This window comes from Carettochelys insculpta, chromosome 5, assembly GCF_033958435.1.
Source record: "Carettochelys insculpta isolate YL-2023 chromosome 5, ASM3395843v1, whole genome shotgun sequence".
In the NCBI taxonomy this organism is placed as follows: domain Eukaryota; kingdom Metazoa; phylum Chordata; order Testudines; family Carettochelyidae; genus Carettochelys; species Carettochelys insculpta.
The window spans coordinates 128566568-128582803 of record NC_134141.1 but is presented as its reverse complement, the minus strand read 5'-3'; the positions used below and the strand labels follow the sequence as shown (position 1 = coordinate 128582803).

The following is a 16236-nucleotide window of genomic DNA, read 5'->3' as shown; positions in this document are numbered from 1 at the left end:
CAGACAAACTTCCCATATTGCAGGGGGTCAGAGACCATGCTGCATGTAGGGCTACCTGGCAGAGCTGCCCCAGTGTCCAGCTGCACTAAATGCCCTGAAGGTGGAGAATGGGCTCTGGGCACCTGCAGTGCGATCTCCAGCAGGTGGGTTCTGGATGCTCTCCTGACTGTGGCTGACACCTACCAGAGGGGCACTGGGAGCTGCTTTCTGCCCCTCAGTCCCACCTTCAGCCCCCATAGCTCCGGCACTGCGCGTGCTGGTGCTTTCTGCGGCCACAGCTGGGCGTGGGAGGGAGGGCGCTGCCTGGCAGCTGGGGGTGGCAGAGCAGTGATGCGCAGTGCCCATGGCCCAGCCCCAGCCCCAGCTGTGTGTGGGGGTGTGAGAGTTGGCCCTGGGCACTGTCCTCCCACCCCTGCCTTTCTGCACCCGGGGGACTGCCTGGGGTCCTGTGACTGTCATAGGTCAGCAGGGCCAGGGCTGAGTGAGCACAACGCATGCCCATTTCAGAGCCAACAGGGCACCACCCTCTGCCAACTTCAGACACACGATAGCACCCCACCATCCAGGCTTCCCACACACACCCCCTACCCCCACCCCTCCCTCCCTCCCCACCCTCACCCCCGGGCTTCTGACACACAACATGCCCTCCCCACCAGCTTCAGACACACCACAGACACCCCCTCCCCCCCCCAGGCTTCAGACACACACGCCAACACCCCCAGAACTTCTGGGACACAACATGGCCCACCCCGCTGGGCTTGCCGGGACACAGCTCCTGCACACGGGGGCCCGTCACTGCACACCCCCAGCCTGCCATCGAGCTGGGGAGCGGAGGGGGCCAGGAGGCTGCACAGGGGCACAAGCATGGGAGGTAGTCGGTGTTGGCTGAGCCCCCACCAGATGTCAGAGCCAACAGGCAGCCGCGCCCCACCTGCTGTCAAGGGCACAACACAAACAAACCCACCCTGGGCTACAGAGAAACAACAAGCACGCCCAGCTCGAGACAGACAGGAGAATGCCACCCCCCCCCGCATTCAGACACTCCCCTGGAGCTTCTAGGACACAGCAGGGCCCTGCCCCCCCTTGGCTTGCTGGGATGCAGCTCCAGCACATGGAGGCTGTGATGGAGTGGGGGGAGCATATGTAAGACGGGCAGAGCAGCTCCCAGCGGCTAAGGATGACCCTGGGGCTATAACCTGGGCTGGCAGGTAACACCTCTGCCCTGAACAAAGAGGAGGGAGGAGCTGAGCTGGTTTTTGAATCGGGGGCGGCAGTTAGGAAGCTAGGGGAAGAGAGAGCTGGAAGGCAGCCAGCCGGAGGAGGGGGAAAGCTACACCCCAGAGGGGCACCCCTCGGGGTCCTCTCCCCAGGACAGGTTGGAAGGACTGTCTCTGACTGCTGTACTGACGCTTCTATGAGGAACTGGGCATCTGTTGCTTAATAAACCTCCTGTTGTACCTGCTGAGTGAGAGTCACTCCTGCCTGCGGACGGGGTGCATGAGGACCCCTGAACACCATCACACTGGTGTCAGAAGTGGGATGCACTGCACCCACGGATGAGCTCCAGCGATGGCTGTCTGAGTGCAGGAGAAGGAAGAAGCCTCAAAAGAGCTGGAGGGGCCGGAGCTGGAACAGAGCGATTCCTGCAGCTGCTGCTGGTGAGTGGATACCCCGGGAGACAGCGGGGAGATGGATTATACCCAACTCCTGAAGGCAGAGCTAGCGGGGCTGTGCAGAGAGAGGGGCCTGACCATGGGGAAGGCGACCAAGGCCCAGCTGATTGCCCAGCTGGATGAGAATGACCGATCCGGGGGGGGGCAGAGCCTGTCCCGGCAGAAAGTGGCTGGTCAGCCTCAGGAAGTGTTCCCGATTCTCCAACAGCAGCTGGGGCTCAACGCCATCAGACAGACGCGGTGCCCACCAGGTCGCGCTCAGCTAGTGGTGGTCCATCGCGGGCAGAGTCCCCCACTGCAGAGCTGCGACGGCTGGAGCTCGAGGTGAGATTAAAGGAACTGGAAGCCCAGAAATGACAGAGGGACAATGAGCGCCAGGAACGGGAAAGAGAGCGTGAGCACGAGCGCCAGCTACAAGAGAGACAGCGGGAGGAGAGAGAGCGAGAACGGAAGGAGAGAGAGCGAGAGCAGGAGCATGAGTGGGCCATGGTGGAGGCGAGACGGCAAGAGGCCCCAGCTGCGGTAATCGGGGAGAGGGCCAGGCGGCTCGGGGTGGCCAGTCACTTGGAGACGCGTGTGCTGGCCCAGTGTCAGGACCCAGGGGACATGGACGAGTTCCTTACCGCCTTTGAGCGAGCCTGTGAGTTGCACGAGGTTCCCCCAGCCGAGTGGCTCCAGCACCTCACCCCCTTGCTGGGCCAGAAGGCTGCAGTGGTGCTCAGCCAGCTGGAGGGGCTGCAGCCTGGGGACTATGAATGGTTCAAACAGGCCCTGCTGCATAAGTTCGGGCTGACTCCAGAGATGTACAAGAAGAGGTTCCAGGAGGCGCAGAAGAGGCCAGAGGAAACCTATGTAGATGTGGTCCCTGCCTGAGGCAATACTACCAGAAGTGGGTGTTCAGGATGGGAGCCCAGTCCGTAGAGGACCTGGTCGAGCTGGCGGTCCTGGAGCGATTCTACGAGATGTGCTCACCTGACCTGAGGGTTTGGCTCGTGGACCGGAGGCCTGGGGATTCACACAATGCAGGGAAACTGGCAGATGACTTCAGAAACAGCTGGGCCATGTTCGAAAGTGAGCCTCAGAAAGAGAGGGAGTCCCGGAGAGACCGAGAATCTCAGAGACCGGTCCCTGACCGTACGACAGAGGGGACCACCGCTTGGGCGAGCCCAGGAAAGAGGGGCCAGCCACCCACCCCCCAGAGAGCCAAGCAGAGCCTGGACAGAGCAGCCGGCCCGAGGGACACAACAAGACCCGGGCTGTTATCGCTGTGGGCGAAAGGGGCATAGAGCAGCCCGGTGCCCCAGGCTCCCAGACAGGTTGAGCAGGCCGGGGGGTCATGGAGTCAACTGGGTGGGGTCCCAGAAGCCAGAGGGGCTGGCGGCCAAGGTGGGTGGTGCTGACAATAGGCACTCGGATTGGGCCGAGTCCGCCCCACAGACCAGCTCCTCAGGGGGACCAAATGCTCAGAGGCCAGTTTACAGAGTGGGGGCGGCAATGCCTCTGTGGAGCAAGTGTCTCAAACACCTCAAAGTAGATGGGAAAAAGGTCACGGGGTTCTGGGACACAGGCGCAGACGTGACACTGGCCCGACCCAGGGTGGTGGCACCAGGCCGCATGATACCCAATTCCCACCTGACGGTAACAGGAATTGACGGGACCCCTTTCAAGGTGCCCATGGCGAGGGTGCACCTGAAATGGGGGAAGGAAGGCCCCAAGGAAGTGGGCGTGCACAGCCATTTGCCAGCGGATGTACTGATGGGGGGTGACGTGGAGAACTGGCCAGGCGAACGCCCTCGTGCCCTGGTCCTGACCTGTAGCCAAAGAAAACGAGGGGTGCGCTCCCCAGATTCAGGGGTATAGACCCAGCCAAAGCCACAGGAGCCACAGGGGCCAACCCTGAGAGGAAAGGGGGCCCCCAAAAACCAGGTCTTACAGGCCAGGGGTGCTGGAGCCAGGCAGGGATGGGGAAGTAGCATCCGCCCCTGCCCCAGCCGAAGAGTTCCAGGCAGAGCAGCAGAGAGACCCCTCCTTGCAGAAGCTGAGGGAACTGGCCAGTCTCAGCCCAGCTCCACAGCTGGGGGAGGGCTGCAGGGAGAGATTCCTGTGGGAAAAAGGATTCCTGTACCGGGAATGGGCTCCCAGACGCAAAGCGGAGCCATGGAAGGTCCAGAGGCAACTGGTGGTTCCCCAAAAGTACCGACGCAGGCTGCTGTACCTAGCCCATGATGTCCCACTCGCAGGACACCAGGGGATCCACCGCACCAGGGAAAAGTTGTTACAGAACTTTTTTTGGCCAGGGATCTTTGCAGCTGTCCATCTCTATTGCCTGTCCTGCGATCCCTGCCAGAGGGTGGGGAAGATCCAGGACAAGGGGAAAGCTGCCCTGAGGCCACTGCCCATCACAGAGGAGCCTTTCCAGAAAGTGGCTATAGACATAGTGGGCCCCTTCAGCAAGGCAACGCGTTCGGGGAAGAAATATATCTTGGTGGTGGTAGATTTTGCCACACGATACCCAGAAGCAGTGGCCTTGACCTCTGTCGATGCTGACACTGTGGCGGATGCACTGCTGTCCATTTTCAGCAGAGTGGGGTTCCCCAAGGAGGTCCTCACAGATCAGGGGTCCAACTTCATGTCAGCCCTGCTGTAAAGCTTGTGGGACAAGTGTGGTGTCCGGCACCCGCTGGGGGCATCCGCTACCTCCACCATCTGGTGGACCAGCTACTGAAAGGGATGGAGAGCTTTGCCCTGGCTTACATGGACGACATTTGCATCTTCAGCCAGACGTGGGAGGACCATGCGTCCCAGGTCAAGCGGGTGCTGGACCGACTCCAGAAGGCCAGGCTGACTATCAAGGCAGGGAAGTGCAAGGTGGGAATGGCTGAGGTGACCTACCTGGGCCACAAGGTGGGCAGCGGCTGCTTAAAGCCAGAGCCAGCTAAAGTGGAGGCTGTCAGAGATTGGCCCACACCCCAGACTAAGAAACAGGTCCAGGCCTTCATTGGGATGGTGGGGTACTACCGGAGGTTTGTGCCCCACTTTAGCTCCATCGCAGCCCCCCTCACAGAGCTGTGTAAAAAGGGAAAGCCTGACAAGGTGGTCTGGACCAAGCAGTGCCAAGAGGCCCTCTGTGCGCTGAAGGAGGCTCTGGTCAGGGCCCCAGTGCTGGCAAATCCAGACTTTGACAAACCCTTCCTGGTGTTCATCGATGCCTCAGACGTGGGGCTGGGGGCGGTGCTAATGCAGGTGAATGACAAGGGGGAGAAATACCCCATCGTGTACCTGAGTAAGAAGCTGCTGCCCCGGGAGCAGAACTACGCGGCCATAGAGAAGGAATGTCTGGCCGTGGTGTGGGCGCTGGGGAAGCTGCAGCCGTACCTGTTTGGACGGCGTTTCACCGTGTACACCGATCACTCACCCCTGACCTGGCTGCATCACATGAAAGGGGCCAACGCCAAGCTCCTGCGGTGGAGTCTGCTCCTGCAGGACTACGACATGGAGGTGGTCCATGTGAAGGGGAACAACAACACTATAGCTGATGCCCTGTCACGCAGGGAGGGCCCTGAACTTCCCCAGGTCACTGGCTAAGTGACCCCGCTCAGTTTGGTCTGGAAGGGGGGAGAGATGTGATGGGGTGGGGGAGGGCATGTGTGAGTCAGGCTGGATGTATGAGACAAACAGGGCAGCTCCCAGAGGCTAAGGATGACCCTGGGGCTATAATCTAGGCTGGCAGGTAACACCTCAGCCCTGAACAAGAGGAGGGAGGAGCTGAGCTGGGTTTGAATCAGAGGTGGCAGTTGGAGGCTGTGGGGAGAGGGAGCTGGAAGGCAGCCAGCCTGAGGAGGGGGGAAGCTACACCCCAGAAGGGCACCCCTCAGGGTCTTCCCCCCAGGACAGGTTGGAAGGACTGTCTCTGGCTGCTGTACAGACGCTTCTGTGAGAAACTGGGCATCTGTTGCCTAATAAACCTCCTGTTGTACCTGCTGAGTGAGAGTCTCTCCTGCCAGCGGACGGGGTGCAGTGCAGGGGTACCCCTGAACCCCATCACAGAGGCCCATCCTCGCACAGCCTCTCCCTGCCATTGAGCTGGGGGCGGGAGGGGAGCAGAGGGGGCTAGGAGGCTGACTGCTTTCCAGCTGCAGAGGGGCAGAGGTGTGGGAAGAGCCCACTGCTTGCTGAGGACAGGAGGGCAGAGTGGGCCCATGAAGGGGTAATGAGTGGCAAGACCAAGGGGGTAAGAGCAGGCCAGGCAGCTGCAGCAGGTGAAAAGGGCCCACTGGGCTCAGAGCAGAGGGGAGCTGCCCTACAGTGGGCCAGGGTGAAGAGATGGGGCACTGCCCCCCATCACCAAGATGCTGCCCCAGGTGCCATGGGGCAGCAATGGGAACAGGGTGGCCCCACTGCTAGCACAGGAGCTGGTGCCATCTCTCGCATGGGTGTATTCCTCCTGGGCCCCCGCAGGAAGGTTGCACCTCCCTTCACACCAGCAGCTACTCACTGCCCGAGCACCTGACCCGCCCGCCCCTTCCCAGTGCGGCAGCCCAGAGGAAGGCCCTCAGCGCAGCTCACGTGCACCTCACCCCAAGAACCCGTGAGCACAGATAGGGAAACTGAGGCACGACACCAAGAGGCCTGGCCTGGGCGCTGCAGCTGAGGTGGGGTCCCACAACTCACGCTCCCAGGCCCAGCTGGGTCTACCTCTGCAGCCAGGCAGCTCGAGCTGCAGCCCCCACCCTGGCGCTGCTGGCACGGCACACAGCGGGCATGGGGCAGTCAGTCACTTTTATTGCAACACCTTAAATAAGCCGCGTATATTACTAGCAACCTGTATGAACAGTAAAAACCGAGGTGGCACTCACCAGTGCATTGTGCACGTGGGCAGGGGCTGGGCCCAGGGAAATGCAGCTGGGGGGCACGCCCCAGCCTCCGTATTGCAAACAGACCTGCTCCCCGTCTGTGACCCACCACCAAGGGGAGCAGGGCCTGAACTCAGAAGTGACGTGGGGCAGGGGAGCTCCCACACCCAGAATCCCCTCTGCCCCATAGCTGGGGCTATGCTCCACACCCCACGGCAGACAGCTGGCCCCAGGGGGAGGGCCGGGCACTGCTGCCCCAGGACCCAGGTCACCCGGTACACAGCACAGAGACGCAGCCCCTCACCCTGGGTGCGATGGGCAGAGGGGACCCGCCCGTGCACACCACCGCCCCCGCTGCCCCCCGAGGACGCCCATTGCCTCGGCACACAGGGCTGGGGAGCGGATGGGCCACAGAGGAGCCCAAGGCCCCGGAGCGACCCCCTGACTTTGCCTGCTCAGGGGTCGCCCCCTCCTCACATGCGCAGGCCAGAGGGAGGGAGGGAGGGAGGGAGAGCTGGCCCAGCCCCCCACCCCCCACGCCTGCCTTCCCAGAGACCCTGCCGGCCAGCCGGCCCATCGGCACCACGCCACGGGCCCAGTCACCGGAGCCGCCTGCTTTGGAGCAGGGCTGCAGTGCGGGCACCAGTACCAGCTGCGTGTCTGCACCAGGCTGTAGCCCTGCTCAGCGCAGGGCGGGGGCATGTCCTTCGCCCCGCCCGCCCTAGGACTGCGCCTCCGGCAGCTTCTGGCTGGGCTGGGGCGGGTGTGCGGGGGGGTGGCCCCGGTCCTGGCAGAGGAGGCTCTTGGCCTCGCAGGTGAGGTGCTGGTAGCGGGGCGGGCTGGGCGCGGGGCGGTGGCAGACGGAGGCGAGGCTGAAGCTGAAGCTGAAGGGGCCCAGGCAGCAGCCGGGGCAGGCCAGCACCTCGTCCTGCTCCAGCACGGTGCTGGAGCCATGCCGGGGCAGCGTGCTCGAGGGCTCCGTCCGTTCCAGGGCCGCTGCGGGGGGGATGCTGAGCTCCGAGAAGCCGTGCTCCAGAACGCGGCCCCAGGCGGGCGGGGAGCTCGCCACCACGCTGTTGTTGTTGAGCAGTGGGCCCTTGGGGGGCTGCGGGGGCCAGGGCCGGGGGCCCGACGCCGAGGTGCTGATGAAAGTGCTGCTGGTGAGCGGTGTGGTGGGCTCCGGCTCCGGCTCCGGCCCCGGGCTGTCGGGGCTGCAGTCCATCGGCTCCACTGCAGGGGTAGCGGGAAGGGGCGAGCGGCCTGCCCCCTGCCCTGCTGCCCCCCAGTTCGGAACAGGGAAGGAGCCGTGGGGCTGGGGGCCCTGTGCACACGCAGGGGACTCCCCCCCGCAGCAGGCCTGGGCCAGCTCCCCTTCTGGCACCAGGGCCCTGCGGCGGGCCGGCTCGGGGGACGCGGGCAGCGAGCGGCACTTGCGTGTCAGCTCCGGGGCAGAGGAGTCGCCGTGCGGCCCCGCGCCGAGCTGCAGTGTGACGGGCGTGCGGAGCGGGCAGGGGGCGGGCGCGGGCAGGTCGAAGGTCAGCGAGATGACCGACTTGCTGGGCGTGTCCAAGAGCTTGATCTTCCCGCCCTGCAGGTCCCGGCGCTGGGAGAAGGGGTTGAGGCGGGGCCCTGCCTCAGGCTGCAGCAGGGCCGGGGAGGCTGGCGGGAACACGGCCGAGCGGCTGCGGGCGAGGTGGGGGTCGGGCTGGAGGGGCGGCGGCTGCTGCTCGGGGAGCCTGGACTCGCTCGCTGCCTGGCCTGGCACAACACAGACAGCGGGTTAGCAGCCCTGGCCTCCAGCCCCTCCACCGCGTGCCCGGTGGCCAACGGCACAGGGTGTGGCCAGCGGCTCTGGGGCCCGGGCGGGGGAGTCCCTGGGGTGCAGCGCTGCCACCTCGTCTGCCCTGCATGGTGAGGCCGCCCGTTAGGAACTCAGCGGGGCGAGGGACGGGTCACGTACCCCTGGTGCTGTGGGGCAGCCAGCGGGCCACTCACGGGCCCACTCGCGGCAGGGCTCTCCCGTGAGTGTCCAGGGCAGTCTCAGCACCTGCTGTGCCCGGCTTTGGCCACAAGGGGCAGCACACCCCAGGGGTCCCATCAGCACCTGCAGTGCCCCGCTCTGGCCACAAGGGGCAGCACACCCCAGGGGTCCCATCAGCACCTGCAGTGCCTGGCTTTGGCCACAAGGGGCAGCACACCCCAGGGGTCCCATCAGCACCTGCAGTGCCTGGCTTTGGCCACAAGGGGCAGCACACCCCAGGGGTCCCGTCAGAACCTGCAGTGCCCAGCTCTGGCCACAAGGGGCAGCACATCCCAGGGTCCCATCAGCACCTGCAGTGCCTGGCTTTGGCCACAAGGGGCAGCACACCCCAGGGGTCCCATCAGCACCTCCAGTGCCTGGCTTTGGCCACAAGGGGCAGCACACCCCAGGGGTCCCATCAGCACCTGCAGTGCCCGGCTCTGGCCACAAGGGGCAGCACATCCCAGGGTCCCATCAGAACCTGCAGTGCCCGGCTCTGGCCACAAGGGGCAGCACATCCCAGGGTCCCATCAGCACCTGCAGTGCCCAGCTCTGGCCACAAGGGGCAGCACATCCCAGGGGTCCCATCAGCACCTGCAGTGCCCAGCTCTGGCCACAAGGGGCAGCACATCCCAGGGTCCCATCAGCACCTGCAGTGCCCAGCTCTGGCCGCAGGGGGCAGCACACCCCGGGGGTCCCATTGGCACCTGCAGTGCCCAGCTCTGGCCGCAGGGGGCAGCACACCCCAGGGGTCCCGTCAGCACCCACAGTCCGAGCCCAGTGCCAAGGGCTGCGGGTGCTCCCCGGAGCGGCAGTCACGGTACCTTTCAGCACGGCTGGGCCGCCGGGTGAGGGCACGCTCTTCCCATGGCCCCGCGGGTCGGCACCGGCGTCCCTGGCTCCCAGCTGCTGCTGCAGGATGCCCTCCAGGCGCTGGGTGATCTCCGCGAAGGCGGGTCGGGCCGTCGGCTCCATCTGGGGGAGTCACTACGTCACCCACGGCTGTGGGACCCCAGCTCACACCCTCCCACCCCCGGACTGGCTGCCACAGCCCCTGCCCCGCGGGAGTCGGGATGGTGCCGGGCTCAGCCCAGGGAAGGAGACAAGGGAGAGGTCCTTGCAGCTGGAGGCTGTGCTGCCCCCGGCCCGCCTGCCGGGGTGGGGAGAGGAGGGACCGGATGGGACAGCAGGCAGGTACCTCGGCCCTGTGTCCTGAAGCTGCGGGGTCGGCGCCAGCAACAAACCCACCAGCGTTTGGGAGCTGCAGAGGGCCAGGCTCTGGGGCAGGAGGCTGGCTCTGACTCTATGCTGTGGGGGCCCATTCGTGGCTGGCTAGCGGGGGCAGTCACCCGGCTGCAGGGAGCCCCTCCTGCGTCTCCACATGGGGGTGCAGCAGGGGACAGGCCCAGGGACTCTGCCCGGGGCCGGGGGGATACGTACCCGGCAGCAGTGGAAGGCCAGCTGCAGGAAGGCTGCAGGGCAGTCCTCTCCCACCATGTTGCAGAAAGCAGCAACGTCCAGCCCAAAATCCTGCCCAGGAAGAGAAGTGGGGTCAGGGCCTCGGGCTGGCAGCCTGTGGGGGGGCTCCATCTGTCCCTGGAGCCACAATGCCCCTCTGCATCGAGCACCTGCCCAGACAGCGCCCCAGGGATCTCCACCAGCAGCACCGCAGACCACAGGGGCAGGACGTGCCAGGGAGAGCCCAGCCCAGCCCAGCCGAAAGCGCCACCCTGCCCAGCAGCCGTCCCTCCCACAGCACGTCGATACTGCACTGTGGGGCCGTGGCTTGGCTGTGGGCGAGTAACTGCAGTGCAGAGGGCTGGGGCCAGGCTGGGGCTGTAGGATGGGAGACAGCCAGAAGGGCTCCAGCACCCACGCTCACGCCGCTATCTCCAGCTCCACAGCTGCCTGGGCTCTGCAACGGTGCCCAGGGCTCTGGCTCGCAAACCAAAATGTGCCCTGGGGGAGACGGGGGCCTCGGGGTGGCTCAGCCCAGACCCGGAGCCTCCCGGGACAGAGCTGGAGCTGGGCTCAGCCCAGTCGGTCACCACAAGCTGCACAAGGCACAGGGAGGGAGCCCGGGACAGGAGGGGTCTCATACCCCCAGCTCTGGCCAGCCCAGGCGAGCCGGTCAGACAAACAGGAAACACTTGGGTGGGGGCGTGTGGTGCCTCCATCCCCCTGGCATAGACTGACCCGGCCCAGCTGCCCACAGAGACCACAGCACCTGGCCCCAAGGGGCAGCTCCCAGCGCCAGCCGGAGGGGACAGGCCCAAACCAACTGGCACCAGAATCTGCTGAGAACTGGGTCGTTCCCATGGTGCCCAGGAGAGCCTGGCCCCCGTGGCTGAGCCGTGGCAAAGCTGCTGGCACACAGGGGCAGGGTTATGGTGGCACAGCTGGAGCAGGAGCCAGGCAGCACACAGGCCTCTGTACCCCCGGCACACACACCACTGCCACGTGCAACCTGCCATGCACACCTCTGCCACGTGCACCCCTCAGCTCTGCCACGTGCGTCTCCATGCTGTACTACAGGGACCCCTGCAACATTCCACTATGTTCCCTGCCACCACGCACACTGCCACGCTCTCTCCACCATGTTCTGCCACGCAACCGCTGCCACGCTTCCCACCGCCACGTGTACCCCGCCACACACGCAATCGCCATGTTCTAACAGGCAACCGCCGCCACGCTTCCCACCGCCACGTGTACCCCGCCACACGCGCAATCGCCATGTTCCACCAGGCAACCGCCGCCACGCTTCCCACCGCCACGTGTACCCTGCCACACGCGCAATCGCTATGTTCTAACAGGCAACCGCCGCCACGCTTCCCACCGCGTGTACCCCGCCACACGCGCAATCGCCATGTTCCACCAGGCAACCGCCGCCACGCTTCCCGCCGCCACGTGTACCCCCCACGCACATTCCTACCATGCCCCACCGCACCCACCTCTGCCACGTGCACCCCTCAGCTCTGCCACGTGCGTCTCCATGCTGTACTACAGGGACCCCTGCAACATTCCACTATGTTCCCTGCCACCACGCACACTGCCACGCTCTCTCCACCATGTTCTGCCACGCAACCGCTGCCACGCTTCCCACCGCCACGTGTACCCCGCCACACACGCAATCGCCATGTTCTAACAGGCAACCGCCGCCACGCTTCCCACCGCCACGTGTACCCCGCCACACGCGCAATCGCCATGTTCCACCAGGCAACCGCCGCCACGCTTCCCACCGCCACGTGTACCCCGCCACACGCGCAATCGCTATGTTCTAACAGGCAACCGCCGCCACGCTTCCCCCACCACGTGTACCCCGCCACACGCGCAATCGCCATGTTCCACCAGGCAACCGCCGCCACGCTTCCCCCACCACGTGTACCCCGCCACACGCGCAATCGCCATGTTCTAACAGGCAACCGCCGCCACGCTTCCCGCCGCCACGTGTACCCCCCACGCACATTCCTACCATGCCCCACCGCACCCACCTCTGCCACGTGCACCCCTCAGCTCTGCCACGTGCGTCTCCATGCTGTACTACAGGGACCCCTGCAACATTCCACTATGTTCCCTGCCACCACGCACACTGCCACGCTCTCTCCACCATGTTCTGCCACGCAACCGCTGCCACGCTTCCCACCGCCACGTGTACCCCGCCACACGCGCAATCGCTATGTTCTAACAGGCAACCGCCGCCACGCTTCCCACCGCCACGTGTACCCCGCCACAAGCGCAATCGCCATGTTCCACCAGGCAACCGCCGCCACGCTTCCCACCGCCACGTGTACCCCGCCACACGCGCAATCGCCATGTTCTAACAGGCAACCGCCGCCACGCTTCCCCCACCACGTGTACCCCGCCACACGCGCAATCGCCATGTTCTAACAGGCAACCGCCGCCACGCCTCCCCCACCACGTGTACCCCGCCACACGCGCAATCGCCATGTTCTAACAGGCAACCGCCGCCACGCTTCCCGCCGCCACGTGTACCCCCCACGCACATTCCTACCATGCCCCACCGCACCCACCTCTGCCACGTGCACCCCTCAGCTCTGCCACGTGCGTCTCCATGCTGTACTACAGGGACCCCTGCAACATTCCACTATGTTCCCTGCCACCACGCACACTGCCACGCTCTCTCCACCATGTTCTGCCACGCAACCGCTGCCACGCTTCCCACCGCCACGTGTGCCCCGCCACACGCGCAATCGCCATGTTCTAACAGGCAACCGCCGCCACGCTTCCCACCGCCACGTGTACCCCGCCACACGCGCAATCGCCATGTTCCACCAGGCAACCGCCGCCACGCTTCCCACCGCCACGTGTACCCCCCCACGCACAATCGCCATGTTCTAACAGGCAACCGCCGCCACGCTTCCCCCACCACGTGTACCCCGCCACACGCGCAATCGCCATGTTCTAACAGGCAACCGCCGCCACGCTTCCCGCCGCCACGTGTACCCCGCCACACGCGCAATCGCCATGTTCTAACAGGCAACCGCCGCCACGCTTCCCACCGCCACGTGTACCCCGCCACACGCGCAATCGCCATGTTCCACCAGGCAACCGCCGCCACGCTTCCCACCGCCACGTGTACCCCCCCACGCACAATCGCCATGTTCTAACAGGCAACCGCCGCCACGCTTCCCCCACCACGTGTACCCCCCACGCACGCAATCGCCATGTTCTAACAGGCAACCGCCGCCACGCTTCCCCCACCACGTGTACCCCCCACGCACATTCCTACCATGCCCCACCGCACCCACCTCCGCCATGTGCACCCCTCCACACACACAATCACCATGTTCCACCATGCACATCGCTGCTGTGAGCACCCCCTGCAATGCACCTGCACCACGTACACCCCTGCCACGGCTCGCATGCCATCCGTCACCGCCCGCAACACACACCCACTTCGCTCTGCCTCGCCCGCAGCTCATGCCTCACTTGGCCGGCCGGCCGGCAGGCAGGCACACCAGGTGGGCGGCCCAGGACCTTACCTCGGTGCGGGGCAGGAAGTCCGGATCTGCCGGGACCCGCGCGATGGTCTCGCACAGGATGATGCCGTAGGCAAAGACGTCGGCCTGTGGAGTGGGCGGGAGTGAGCGACCCGCCTGTGCCTCCGCTGGGTGGGCACACGCGAGCCAGGATGCCTGTCAGTGCCACAGCCCAGCAGCCCACGCGGCGCCTCACAGCTACCCCAGGCCCAGCCCCTCCCAGCAGGGGGCGCAGTGGGGCGCAGGGTGCTGGCTGTGGGGGAGCTGTCGGCTATGCCAGACCTGACCCCTCCCAGCAGGGGGTGCTGTGGGGCGCAGGGTGCTGGCTGTGGGGGGAGCTGTCAGCTACTCCAGCCCTGACCCCTCCCAGCAGGGGTGCTGTGGGGTGCAGGATGCTGGCTGTGGGGGAGCTGTCGGCTACTCCAGCCCTGACCCCTCCCAGCAGGGGTGCTGTGGGGTGCAGGGTGCTGGCTGTGGGGGAGCTGTCGGTTATGCCAGCCCTGACCCTTCCCAGCAGGGGGCGGAGTGGGGCGCAGGGTGCTGGCTGTGGGGGCAGCTGTCGGCTATGCCAGCCCTGACCCCTCCCAGCAGGGGGTGCTGTGGGGCGCAGGGTGCTGGCTGTGGGGGAGCTATCGGTTATGCCAGCCCTGACCCCTCCCAGCAGGGGGCGCAGTGGGGCGCAGGGTGCTGGCTGTGGGGGAGCTGTCGGCTACTCCAGCCCTGACCCCTCCCAGCAGGGGGCGCTGTGGGGCGCAGGGTGCTGGCTGTGGGGGAGCTGTCGGCTATGCCAGCCCTGACCCCTCCCAGCAGGGGGCGCAGTGGGGCGCAGGGTGCTGGCTGTGGGGGGAGCTGTCGGTTATGCCAGCCCTGACCCCTCCCAGCAGGGGGCGCTGTGGGGCGCAGGATGCTGGCTGTGGGGGAGCTGTCGGCTATGCCAGACGTGACCCCTCCCAGCAGGGGTGCTGTGGGGCGCAGGGTGCTGGCTGTGGGGGGAGCTGTCGGCTATGCCAGCCCTGACCCCTCCCAGCAGGGGGCGCAGTGGGGCGCAGGGTGCTGGCTGTGGGGGGAGCTGTCGGTTATGCCAGCCCTGACCCCTCCCAGCAGGGGGCGCTGTGGGGCGCAGGATGCTGGCTGTGGGGGAGCTGTCGGCTATGCCAGACCTGACCCCTCCCAGCAGGGGTGCTGTGGGGCGCAGGGTGCTGGCTGTGGGGGGAGCTGTCGGCTATGCCAGCCCTGACCCCTCCCAGCAGGGGGCGCAGTGGGGCGCAGGGTGCTGGCTGTGGGGGAGCTGTCGGCTACTCCAGCCCTGACCCCTCCCAGCAGGGGTGCTGTGGGGCGCAGGATGCTGGCTGTGGGGGAGCTGTCGGTTATGCCAGACCTGACCCCTCCCAGCAGGGGGCGCAGTGGGGCGCAGGGTGCTGGCTGTGGGGGGAGCTGTCGGCTACTCCAGCCCTGACCCCTCCCAGCAGGGGTGCTGTGGGGCGCAGGGTGCTGGCTGTGGGGGGCTGTCGGCTATGCCAGACCTGACCCCTCCCAGCTGGGGGCGCTGTGGGGCGCAGGATGCTGGCTGTGGGGGAGCTGTCGGCTATGCCAGCCCTGACCCCTCCCAGCAGGGGCGCTGTGGGGCGCAGGGTGCTGGCTGTGGGGGGAGCTGTCGGCTATGCCAGACCTGACCCCTCCCAGCAGGGGGCGCAGTGGGGCGCAGGGTGCTGGCTGTGGGGGGAGCTGTCGGCTATGCCAGCCCTGACCCCTCCCAGCAGGGGGCGCAGTGGGGCGCAGGGTGCTGGCTGTGGGGGGAGCTGTCGGTTATGCCAGCCCTGACCCCTCCCAGCAGGGGGCGCTGTGGGGCGCAGGGTGCTGGCTGTGGGGGAGCTGTCGGCTACTCCAGCCCTGACCCCTCCCAGCAGGGGTGCTGTGGGGCGCAGGGTGCTGGCTGTGGGGGGAGCTGTCGGCTATGCCAGACCTGACCCCTCCCAGCAGGGGGCGCAGTGGGGCGCAGGGTGCTGGCTGTGGGGGGAGCTGTCGGCTATGCCAGCCCTGACCCCTCCCAGCAGGGGGCGCAGTGGGGCGCAGGGTGCTGGCTGTGGGGGGAGCTGTCGGTTATGCCAGCCCTGACCCCTCCCAGCAGGGGCGCTGTGGGGCGCAGGGTGCTGGCTGTGGGGCGAGCTGTCAGCTATGCCAGACCTGACCCCTCCCAGCAGGGGGCGCTGTGGGGCGCAGGATGCTGGCTGTGGGGGAGCTGTCGGCTATGCCAGCCCTGACCCCTCCCAGCAGGGGTGCTGTGGGGCGCAGGGTGCTGGCTGTGGGGGGAGCTGTCGGCTATGCCAGACCTGACCCCTCCCAGCAGGGGTGCTGTGGGGCACAGGATGCTGGCTGTGGGGGAGCTGTCGGTTATGCCAGCCCTGACCCCTCTCAGCAGGGGGCGCAGTGGGGCGCAGGGTGCTGGCTGTGGGGGAGCTGTCGGCTATGCCAGCCCTGACCCCTCCCAGCAGGGGCGCTGTGGGGCGCAGGGTGCTGGCTGTGGGGCGAGCTGTCAGCTATGACAGACCTGACCCCTCCCAGCAGGGGGCGCTGTGGGGCGCAGGATGCTGGCTGTGGGGGAGCTGTCGGCTATGCCAGCCCTGACCCCTCCCAGCAGGGGTGCTGTGGGGCGCAGGGTGCTGGCTGTGGGGGGAGCTGTCGGCTATGCC

At 66.3% G+C, this 16236-nt stretch overlaps 1 protein-coding gene across 2 annotated transcripts in view; it reads right to left on the bottom strand.

The window, feature by feature from the left end:
• Positions 1 to 6417: 6417 nt before the first annotated feature.
• The window catches only part of TESK1 (testis associated actin remodelling kinase 1), a 35233-nt gene continuing 25414 nt past the window's right edge, over positions 6418 to 16236 (bottom strand). The window contains exons 7-10 of one of the 2 annotated variants that reach the window (XM_074995903.1): positions 13550 to 13633; positions 9987 to 10076; positions 9371 to 9521; positions 6418 to 8284 (exon numbers count right to left, since the gene is read on the bottom strand). In XM_074995903.1, the coding sequence (XP_074852004.1) occupies positions 7248 to 8284; positions 9371 to 9521; positions 9987 to 10076; positions 13550 to 13633 (1362 nt within the window). In that variant the 3' untranslated portion in view covers positions 6418 to 7247. The remainder of the gene's footprint in view (positions 8285 to 9370; positions 9522 to 9986; positions 10077 to 13549; positions 13634 to 16236) is intronic. The other variant, XM_074995904.1, reaches the window with a different exon arrangement.